Source organism: Tiliqua scincoides, chromosome 1 (assembly GCF_035046505.1).
Source record: "Tiliqua scincoides isolate rTilSci1 chromosome 1, rTilSci1.hap2, whole genome shotgun sequence".
Classification (NCBI taxonomy): Eukaryota; Metazoa; Chordata; class Lepidosauria; order Squamata; family Scincidae; genus Tiliqua; species Tiliqua scincoides.
In genome coordinates, this window is record NC_089821.1 from 61113094 (window position 1) to 61125105 (window position 12012).

General features: G+C 44.8%; 1 protein-coding gene across 1 annotated transcript in view; it reads right to left on the reverse strand.

Annotated features, from left to right (window-relative positions):
• LOC136644077 (solute carrier family 9 member C1-like) overlaps positions 1-12012 on the reverse strand; it is a 107824-nt gene that overhangs the window by 70760 nt on the left and 25052 nt on the right. Inside the window, exons 11-13 of the mRNA XM_066619591.1 lie at positions 11294-11460; positions 8783-8923; positions 66-163 (exon numbers count right to left, since the gene is read on the reverse strand). Coding sequence (XP_066475688.1) covers positions 66-163; positions 8783-8923; positions 11294-11460 — 406 coding nt within the window. The remainder of the gene's footprint in view (positions 1-65; positions 164-8782; positions 8924-11293; positions 11461-12012) is intronic.

Sequence of the window (12012 nt, forward strand, 5' to 3'; positions counted from 1 at the left end):
TATGAAATAGTGTATGAGTTTTTGTTTAAGAATGTCAGGCTTTGAAATTAAAATGAAACACTTACTTTCCTTTAATATCAACATAGCTTTCTGCTGCACCTATTAACGTTTGGGCAGCATCTCGGTTCAGCATTCCACTGCAGTATTGCTTCCGATAACTGGCCTATATTTAAAATAATAAAATTACTATTTATTTAAAATATTTATATCCCACAAATGTCAATTCCATTTCACCTATCAGTGTGGCTAACATATGTAAAATATCATAAAAAATATATTAAACAATACAAGTACAACAAAGGGAAAACAAAGGAAGCAAACAAACGAAAACCAAATTTAAGAATTCAAAGTCAGAGCTGGAAGCATAAACAAAACTTGAAGGCAGAGCAGAACTGAATGTGTTTTTGTTGCTTTCTAGGAGCTGGTAGTTTTGGGGCAAGCCCAAGGAATTCTGTAATCCAGTGAAAGGAATTCTATAACCTAGGTGGCACTACTGAAAAAGCACTGTCCTGTGTCCTCATAAACAGTATATTAGAACAGGCAATGGGATGCGGAACAGGGCTTCCAATAATGTAGAGTGAACAAGCTGGTCTGTGTAGGACAGGGGTCGGCAACCTTAAACACTCAATGAGCCATTTGGACCCATTTTCCAGAGGAAGAAAAACCTTGGGAGCCACAAAACCCTTTTGACATCTAAAATGAAGATAATACTGCATATATAGTTTTTTTCCCCCACCTTTATGCTCTTATAGGTCCCATTTTTATAATGTAGCCCCCTCTTGTAGCTTTTAGTTAGTTTTGTCATACATTCTTGCCCTGTGTTTTCAGACGCCTGGTCCTCTATGGTGTTTTGCCTGAGTCCAAGGCCATTCTCTGCCTGGAGAATTAGTCCCACTTTAAGCAAATTAGCTCCCCTTCTTTCCCCCAACAAATGACCCTGGTTCTGCCCTGCAGTCCTGCTGGACCCCACCACCAGGGTAGCTTGCCTGTTCAACCTGCAGAGGTCCTCTCTCCTGCTAGCAGCCTCCCACCACTACAGCAGACCCTGGGTCCTCAGCAGGTCTTGGGCACAGCAGCCACACATGAAACTCCAGTCCATTAGTCACAAAGTCAGTCAGAGCATCCAGGGCAGAGTCCAAAGTCAATAAGCCAAGTCACAGTCCAAGGTCAGATTCCAAAGTAAGTCAGTCAAATCAAGTGTCAAAGTCAATAAGCCAAGCCAGTCAGTCTCTTCTCCAACCCACACCCCCTTCCTCAGGTGCCCGTTATATCCCTGAGGGCCCTATTGCCTTCAAGTGGCTGCAGCTGTAGAGCACACTCTGCTGGATGCCCAGGCCTTACCCTTAAAGGGGCCACTGCTGACACCACATCTACCTCCTCACCAGATCTTCCAGGATTCCAATACATATGGCGGTTATGACATCTGCTTATCTTACATGGATACTAAAGAACTCCCCCCACCTTCCAGAGGCACCCTGCTGGAAGGATAAAAGGACACAGACTCCAGAGGTGGGGAAGAGAAGAAGCCAGAGCTGGGGGGGTGAAGGTGGGGGGGGCAACCACAGGCCAGCTTCTGCCCTGCCTGCCCTCCCTCACTCAGGCTGCAACCCTCTCCACACTATCCTGGGAGTAAGTCCCATTGGCTACAATGGGACTTCTGAGCAGACAAGTTGGTTGGAGCTCTCAGGCTGCAGTCCTCTCCACACTTTCCTGGGAGGAAGCCCCACTGACTACAGCGGGGCTTACTTATGAGTAGACCTGCACAGGAGGAGGCTGAGGATACAGCCCTCCACACCTTCCTGGGAGGAAGCCCCACTGACTACAGTGGGGCTTACTTATGAGTAGACCTACATAGGAGGAGGCTGAGGATACAGCCCTCCACACCTTCCTGGGAGTAGCCCAGGGACTACATCGGGGCTTACTCTGGAACAGACCTGCGCAGGCTCCCACTCACCTGTCCTTGCGCTTGGCCTTGAGCAGGCTTCAAGGCTGCCATCCCAGGCATCCTTTCCTGGGAGTAAGCTTCATCCTCTGTAATGGGGCTTACAACTGAGTAGACATGCATAGGAGCAGGTGCCAAGGCTGCCATCCCAGGCACCCTTTCCTGGGAGTAAGCTTCATCCTCTGTAATGGGGCTTACAACTGAGTAGACACACAGGATGTCTCCTCTGCTGTGGAGGAAAAGCCTCTCCTTGCACTGAGTTGGGACCTACTCAGGGAAAGGCGGGCTGCAAGGGCTCGCAATGGCTAAGGAGGAGGGCAGCTCAGGATTGGCTGGTGGTCAGCCAGTGAAGGGCCCTGAGCCATTCCAACAGAAAAAGCCAGGAGCCTGCTGGATGCTGATTGGCTGAGCCTGCTGGAGAGTTGGGGAAGGAAAAAACAGGGACCTTAAGCCTGCAGAGCGGACAAAATTGAAAAGGGAAACCAATGCAGGGCAGGTGGGGGTGAAGGGAGAGGAGGGCAGTGAGCTCAGGGGGCGGAGGGACGCAGCCTGCACTCCCAACACAGGTGCCTCCTGTCACACTCTTTGCCACTTTCACCGGGAGGAGCCGCAGCAGACAGCTGAAAGAGCCGCAGGTTGCCGACCCCTGGTGTAGGATAAAGCCAATTCACCACAAAACCAGAAGTGCCCTTTTTATTATTTCCAGACGTTTGGAGGCGCAGGGACCCCTGCAGAGGGATCCGTAGGCTTCCCAAACCCCCAAGAGGCCAGCACAGCCTCAGGTAAAGCCAAGTAAAAACCCCTTTAACCCCTGGCAATAGTGCGATCACAGCAATAGCTTTGCTGCCTTTGCCTTCCCCTTGCCTCTTAATGGGGTAGAGACAGGGCTTCCCTGGCTCGGTTGTTGCCATGGCCCCATTTAGAAACTTCTGCCGTAAGGCAAGCCAATTTAAAAGCTTACCAAAATTGAAAGTCTCTGAGAAGTCCAGGTGAATCATTCAACAACCACTGTTCACTCTCCTATAGGAAATCACCATTCCTAGGGGCTGATGCTGCCTAATCTCCATTAAATCAGCATTCAGGGCAATCAGGTTCAGTTCCCCCCCCCCCACACACACACACAATAGAGGTTTACTACAAATGTTCCCTTATCCAGAGGAGACCTCCTGGACTGCCCCACCACCACCACCACAGGATGCAGCCGTCGACAATTTGGTGCCACTGCATCAATGGAGGGGGGTAGTGGTTACAATTGGACTGTTAGAAACATAAAACATAAAACAATCACATCAATATAAATAGCAGCAAAAGCTGCAATAGAATGCAACTATACAGGAGAAATTAGGAACAAAAAGTCAAGCAAAACAGAAAAGCCAGTACCAAAATTCAGCCAAAGACAGCACCAATCTCACCTCCTGCAGGAGTTTCACAACTTGGGTGCCATCCACTCAGTCACTCCCCCGCAGCAAATCTCATTATTTAAGATGAGCAAGCATCCAGTACATACACACACAGCCTCACACTTCCAAGAATCCTGTTCACATCCTCAGGGTGTACAGTTTGCAAAGAATTCACAATAACAGCACAAGATGATGTAGAGGGTACCACTTTGGAGGGTACGAAACCAACACTTTGGGTAGCGGGGGGGAGTTGGCGGAAGGAGGAAGAGCTATGGGGAGCTCTTTCCAACCTTGGCACTGATCACAGCAAGTATAGAACAGGCACTGCATGCTCCACTATTCAAAACCATGTACAGGTCCAACCTTATTATACACTGATTTTTTATACACAGATTTGACTCAACACAAATGGCCACTGCAAATGAGAAGGAATGTGCTAATCCCTAGTGAAGGGGAAAAATGCACTCCTTTAAAATGCTTTTCTTACTGTTGTAAAGATTTTTATCTCAACTTGATTTAAAATGAGCAAATCGATGTACAAATCGATGGTAAGGCCACAACTGGAGTATTGCATCCAGTTCTGGTCGCCATATCTGTAAAAGGATAGTGGAGATGGAAAAGGTGCAAAAGAGCGCAACTAAAATGATTACTGGGCTGGGGCACCTTCCCTATGAGGAAAGGCTACGGCGTTTGGGCCTCTTCAGTCTAGAAAAGAGGCACCTGAGGGGGGACATGATTGAGACATACAAAATCATGCAGGGGATGGACAGAGCCAATAGAAAGATGCTCTTTTCCCTCTCACATAACACCAGAACCAGGAGACATCCACGAAAGTTGAGTTTTGGGAGAGTTAGGATAGACAGAAGAAAATATTTCTTTACCCAGCGTGTAATTAGTTTGTGGAACTCCTTGCCAAAGGAAGTAGTGATGGCAACTTGCCTGGATGCCTTTAAGAGGGGACTGGACAAATTTCTGGAGGAAAAATTCATTATGGGTTACAAATCATAGTAGGTATGTGTACGCTCTTAGTTTTAGAGACAGGTTGCCTCTGATTGCCAGATGCAAGGAAGGACACCTGGATGCAGATTGTGACTGTTGTCTTGTGTGCTCCCTGGGGCAATTGGTGGGCCACTGTGAGATACAGGAAGCTGGACTAGATGGGCCTTTGGCCTGATCCAGCAGGGCTCTTCTTATGTTCTTATGATGAGAAGGGCCCTTTAAATTAAAGAAAAACAGTCCTTTACAATAGTTAGAGAGAGAGAGCAGCCAGCTGACAATCCACCAATCATTCTCTCTCCAAGCAACCCCCTCCCTTCCCCCTGAACAGTGAAAGAAAGATAATCCTTTCTAAGCTCCTGGAGAGAGACCGATTGTTGGATTGCCATCTTAATGACTCTATCTTAACACCACAAAGGTCAGCAAGGCTGTTTTTAAACCACCTGAGCAAAGGGACTTTGTTTTTTAAATTGATTTGCTATAGTGCAATTTTTGCCATCCAGGGAACCCACACAAATAATGAGACTCAACCTGTACTCCTCAAGCAAGAAGTCAAGCAACAGAGAATTCAGACAATTCAGGCATAGTGGTTGCAGAATCTTAGGACCTAGCAAAATTGGCAGTATTTTGTTTCCTCCCAGAAGCTCTACAGGCAACGCAGGAAATGAGTGAGAAGCTTATAGTTACCCAAAATGCTTCCAGGAGTGCAACACACAGCCAGAGAGGTCTGCAGACAGCCAGGAGCAAGCCCTCAAGAACATGACCACCAGGCTCAAGTTCTTGACACAGCAAAGGTCCCAAGGTATTTGAATGCTGGTTGGGACTGGTTGGAGAAGCAGGCTGCTGTGATGGAGGCCTGAGTCTCCAGGCTTTGAGCCTTCTGAGAAGGCGAGAAACACAAAGTGGTCATGTTAACTAAGGGGTTACACAACCTTCTTCTGTGTGTCTGTAAATATCAGCTTTATGTGTGTTTGTAAATTGTTGCTGTACAGTAGGGGTAAGCAAACTTTCAACATCTCACAGATGACAAGCTGCACCTGCTGAAATTCTCTCTCCTACACAATTGTTAAAGGTCCAGGATCCCTAAAGTTGAAGTTTGCCCACCCCTGCTGTACAGAATACAGTAACTGCAGTGTGTTGAACTGTTTTCTGAATGCTTGACAGGTTACAAGGCACAATACCATTTCAAAAATATAGCCTTCTTTGTTTAAAACAAAACAAAACACCACACTTATTTGAACCACCAACTACTCCAGACTCTGACTACTAAAATAGCCAGAGTGTGTCTCTGATCTTTTTGGCAACCTCCTCCTGCTATCCATCTCTCAAGTGGATTCGTATGGGGGTTGTCATCCCTGTCTGCCACAGATGGCTCCCAATCCAGCAGAACCTTGCCTTGAGAGATGCCAAAATTGTACAGGATGCCACAGACTACCTTCACCATCAGGACCAGCTGTTCATCACAGTCTATTTCAGGAGAATCTAACTGTCCAAAAGTTCTCTCTACCAACATCCTGCACAGATTAAGGATATAACTGAAGTGCTCCTGGTCTGGGATGGAGGATGATGGGACAGGGCATCACCTGCCAAAGTCACAGTGGGTAGGCGGCATCCCTGATTATCAGGGGTGGGACAGAGATCTAACTGCTCTCCTCTGTCACAATAGGAGTCCAAGCACCCTCCTCCATTCTCTTAAACACAGGAATCATTCACAATCTAGGTATTGTGGCATCTGCCAAGAGCTCCAACAAAAATGACCAGGAATATCACCTGGAGTCCACCAATGCCTGAAGCACTAGGGAGTGGTACCTCTTGAGGCTGAGGTTTCTGTTGGTCCCCTTGCTCAGGTACAGGATTGGAATGTGGCTTCTATCTTGGGCCTCAAATCAGTTCATTAAGCTATTGGTTCAAAACCCCTTCATGATCAATCATGCGTTGCCAAGCCTGACAACTGATTCCAGCATGGTTTCCATGTAGTCTTGCAAACTTCCAAGAGGATGAAGGATGCTGTGGACATGCCAACCACATACATTGCTGAATGTGTCCTGCAGTTATCATTTGACCCCACTCTAAAAATGGTTGTGGCCACTCTTTTTCAAGGGGGGTTCAGCTCCAACATCAGAGTAGACTCCTGGATAAGTCATGACTGTAAAAATTCCTTCATTAGTTTCCTCTGTGCAAAGTCCTATAACTGTCCCTGCTCTGGAAGCAGAAGTTTGGGTTGCTGGTCCATTCCTTGGAGGTGTCCACACCGAGTTTTTATCACTTCTCCATCCCTTGGAAAATGTTCATGCTGCTGAGCGTTTTCTTCATCTTGTCATTTGCCAAGGTTCCCATTCTACTGTTGGCAATCCCTTCTTCATACAGATTCCCTCCATTTTGGTAGTGCTTTCTTCCCTGCTGAAACCTCCACATTTCTGCTTGGCAATGTTGTCCTGCAGTCAAGAAGCCTCTTGCTGAGCACTCTGGCAGCAAACCTCACTCTTGGAGGAGCTATCTTCCTGGCTCAAAAAGGAGTTCTTTGCTGCATTTTTCTTCCCTGGTACCTGGAATCTTGCAGTGCTGCCCCTGCTGTTTAAAAAGGACTTCACTCAAAACCTGCCTAGCAGAATAGAATTGGTCATTTCTCCTTCAGTTTTCTCTCTCTCCTCGCTAAAGCCTCCATTCTCGCATGCCAGTTTCAAAGCTTCCTTACATTACCTTCTTCTGCTGGCCGTCTGGGAAGGAAACCCAGATTATCTCAGTCTCATTCAGTCACCTTCTCCAATGAATTCCTGTTTGTCCAAACCAGTCATTTCAGCGGTGTTCCTGATGAGGCATAGCACTAAGTTATGCAAGGCACCTCAACGCGCAGTGTAAGCTGCGCCTTCCACTCACTGTTGAAGCTATTCTGGGAAGCGAAAACAACATGAAGGAGACACCAGCGATGGTGAGGGGCAGCTTACACTGTGCACTGAGACGCTTGGCGAAACTTAGTGCCCTGCCTCATCAGGAAGGTTGTGAATGTTCAGTTAGAGTCCCCAAGATGGTGGAGCAAGTCTGGAAGCAGAAACAAATTTGTCCAATGATTCTCCACAGGCCAATACCAATGCCCTTTCAAATCAAAAAATTGACTTAATCCAGACAACTTTCTAAAAAATGAGGAGTATGGCTGGACACGATTACCGCAAACCCCTCCCCATTGGTCATATATACAGTATAGGTGTCTCTTCCTCTCCCCCCCCCCCCGTATGGTACTGGTGCTTCTTCTTCTCACAAGGAAGCCACTATCTCTTCTCTTCCTCCTCTTTCAACCTCTCTCACCCCCCTGCCTGCTTGCTGCTGCACCAAGCCCCCCCCCCAACCCTAGTGCACTGGCACAGTATTTGCAGATAACAACAACAGAGTCCGGGGAGAAACCCAATAGTCTTACCTTCTTCCACACTAAATTTAGTGACTTGGGAGCACTGATATCTAAAAACTTTTGAAAAATAATAAAATAAAAACATCTGAAAAATAAGAGTGTTGGGGCAAGCGTGGAAGCAAACACACAATGAGTATTTGAATCTTGCTTGCCATACTCTGGTCACCATCAGTGACTGGCCTAACTCCAGGTAGATTGCAGTGTTAGAAGCGCATCTAGGGAGACCCAGCAGCTTCCTAAAGAACCTGGCTTGTAGGGACTCAAAGGGCAACTGATTCCATCCAAACCAGGGCACCATAAAGGAGTTGCAGGATCACCTTCGCCTTAAACACCTTTAACATGGCCAGAATAAAACTATGACCCTGCTTGGAAAAAAAGCGAAGGATGGACTGGGTAATAGAAGTGGCAAGATTAAGTCTAATTTTGAAGTGCTTTGAGATTGCTTGCATCACTCACCCGTATCAACAAAACTGACCCCAAACTGTCAGACACGCTGAATTTGACCTCAAGAAGTATTTCTAATATCACTAATTGATTCCGTCTGAGTTATTTTGTGTGTGCACGTGCGCAAAAGCATAACACATGTATAAGAACAAGTGTGTGCATGTGAATGAGCAGCGGTGATAATGGTCTTGAACTATCCTGCTTGCAGCCAGTCTCCATGTCTCACCTCCTGCACTCTCAGTCTGGTTAGCTTAACTAGTATGCAATTCCAGTCTGACTGGAATAGTCTGACTATGCCTTCTGCCTCTGATTTGATGCTCTATGACTGTTCTCCTGAGACGTGTCCTACCCATAGCCAAAGCTGTGGCATGATAGTAAAGGGCATATAAAAAGTTCTCCCTACCTTAGTAATGGTGACAATGAAAATTCTTCATTTTAATAGCTGTGGGATGTATCAGAAGGAACTTATTTATAGTTATGCGCATTTCTTAAGAGTCAAAAAGTTTCTGAGAAAATATCTTGTTGAAACATTATCAAACAATCAGTGTTCTACTGAAATTAGAATAAAACAGAGCCAATAGAACGAAAAATACAAACCATTTGTGCTGTTAAGAGACGCAACCTGGCTTCTTCCATTAAATCAGCAATTTGCTGAGGACTTCTTTCAAATGTAATATCTGTATTACACTCTGGACAGTGAATAATTTGGTTCAAAGTGGAAGTTTCTTCAGGATCCAACTGCACAAAAGAAAAGCAAACAAGAAAAATGTAATAAAAATGTAATTGGACTATGGATTCACATCCTATCCAACTTTCCAACACATCAGTTGAAATTTAGTAAGAGTGCAACAAGACCAGTAAGTCAATGGATGACTATGAAGATAAAGATTAGGAGTTTGTGCTAGATTTGGAAGTGGCCAAGAAGTCAATATAGAGATTAAGGGAGGGTTGTGACATGATAATATTGTTACTGGGTGTGTTCTAAGACAAGTGTACCATGCACATGGGGGGAATCTATCATGCGTGTAGGATGCCAACAGCCTTGACTCATGAGGGAGTTTGTTGCCAATAGTTAGAAACGTTTGTTTCTAGGGAGTAAGATAGAATTACAGCCAAAGTCTTACAGAACACAATGGGCTTATCTCAAGGTAAAATAAATAACACCATTTTCAAACACCTCTAGCAATAATCAAAAGCTAAAGTTATACAGGGTGAGCCAAAAGTAGGTGGATAGTAGGTGGAATAAATATTATCATTCACTGTCCACCTACTTTTGGTTCACCCTGTATATCCATATCTGCTGGGATGAAGCTTGCATTCCTGTAGGAATCACAGGGCTAGGTTACAAGGCAAGAAAACATCTGGTACAAACGGGGGGGGGGGGGAGAGGCAGAAAAGGGTTTGAAAGGCAAATCCAGGAAAGCTGGGTCGTAGCCTTTGCTAGTTTCAGGGAGGGAAGCAAGGCACTAGAACCACAATTGCTTTCTGGGGGGAAGAGTTCTTTGAGAGGTGGCTTTGCAAGTGCTTGAATACAGTAGCACTCGAGGGAAGGGTGCAGAGAAGGAAGGAGAAACTCTGGAAAGAGAAGAGTGTTCCAATACTATTCTGGGTTCCAGCTGGCACAGTGGTTCTTGGGTCTCAGAGGGAATGATGGTGCTTGATACAGTACCAGTGGGTACCCAAATGATTCATGTCCAGATTATTTTGCACAGTGAGGGTGTAGTAGAGGTCTCCTTTACTGCTCAAGAGGTCTGTGCCTCAATTACCATCCAGCTCTTGAGTGTATTTGCAATGAAGTTGGTGATGGAAGCCAAGGTTGAAGGCCCTTCTCATGGGTTCACTAATTATTTTGTTTATTTTGAAGTAAGGAGGTTCACAGGGAGTGGTCTTGTTTATAAGTATGAATTGGCTGACCAAGCAAAAGGAACAACTAGTCAGGGAATCTTCCAAAAGGCAGTGCAACAAGTGGTTGCTGTGAAGAACCAAAGTTTGGCCTTTCCCTATGGTCTGTAGCAGTGTTTCTAAAACTATGGATCAGGACCCACTAGGTGGGTCATGAGCCAATTTCAGATGGGTCCCCATTCATTTCAATATTTTATTTTTAATATATTAGACTTGGTGCTACCATGGTATGTAACTGCATTTGGGGAAATGTTACAGATCTGTACTTTTAACAATCTACTATGCATATTCTTTTAACAACGATAGTAAATGGGACTAAATATTACTCCTGGGTAAGTGTGGGTAGGATTACAACCTTGGATTGTTAAAAATTTTCATGCTTGAAGATGTCACTTCCAGTCATGACTTCACTTCCGGTGGGTCCTGACAGATTCTCATTCTAAAAAGTGGGTCCCAGTGCTAAATGTGTGAGAACCACTGGTCTGTAGGACCTGATGCATCCATGCCATCAGTTTAAAAAAAAACCAAAAAAAAGAGTCTCAACCTGGCTTGTACTCAGCACCAAGTACCTGCATAAATCAAATATGTCAGGCAAGAATGATTTTGTGGCAGAATGTCTAAAAGTAGAGGCATTTTACTTTTATGAGGTTATGGAAAACAAAAGAGGAGATGTTGAAGTAGTCAAGGTGAAAAATGATCATGGCATGAACTAATGTTTTGCTCAGGGGACAGAGAGAAAGAGACATTTTTGCAATGGTGTACTGGGAGAAGACACACAGGGCCGAATCCTATCCAATTTTCCAGTGCCTGTGCTGCTGTGCCAATAGGGTATGCTCTCCTGTGTTGGGGAGGGAGTCTCAGAGGCCTCCTCAAGGTGGGAACGTTTTTTCCCTTACCTCTGGGCTGCATTGCGGCTACACTGGTGCTGGAAAGTTGGATAGGATTGGGCCCACAATCTGGCAACATACTAGATATGGGGAATTAAGGATAGGAAAAAGTTAACCTTAAAACTGAAACTTCAAGTCTCAGTTCAGTGCTATATTAAGTTGCCTTCACAAAATCAGACCCAACAGAATAACAGTACAGTATTAAGAAATCTAGCACCTATATTTTGCATTTGGTGGCAGTGGAGCTATTCATAACACTTTGTTTTACACAATGGCTAAATTATATTCTCTCTTTATTAGTAACACAAAAGATACTCACTTTATAAGGGTATTCAATTGTAATTGCTTCTTCAGCCATTGCCCAATTTGCATCAGCCAAAAATCTGTCAAGTTTCAACATTGAAAAGGCATTGGCCTCCATTTGCCTGATGCGCTGAATAGCATTATGCATTGCCATGCGTTTTGGAAGAGTAATATTACAAAGTCCTATAGAAACAGAAAATAAGTCTACTAGCCACTATGTAATGTCTTAGAAAGCAGCAACAGTATACAGAATCAGAAAGAGCCTGGCTGCTCAAAAAGAAAAGGGGAAACAGTGTTCAAACCAGGAGTATCTTCTCCTGAGAGTTGGTCCTCTTCTCTACCTTGCATTTTGGAGTTGGGTGACAATGAACTACATATGCAAAACAAAAATTAAAAGCATTTTTAATATTCTTTGGGTCCAAGTTTTGAAGTACTCTATCTCAGTCATACTTCAATAGATCTGCATCAAATTTAGAAAGGTGGTAGAGAATGACACTGCTTGGTCAAATTGTCTTAATTTTAATTTTTCAGCTCAGGCTATGCACCACTGAGCAGGCAGCCATCATTTTTGCTGAGGGCAAAGATGTTTTCATAGGATTTTCACATCCCCAAACAGCTACTCATAGTGAATTTGTGTCTGAACAATCTCCCTTTAGATATAATGAGACTCTAAATGCTAATTAAAAGCTATTCAAAAGATTTTTGAGTAGCTCAGAAACAACCCCATTCCTCCCC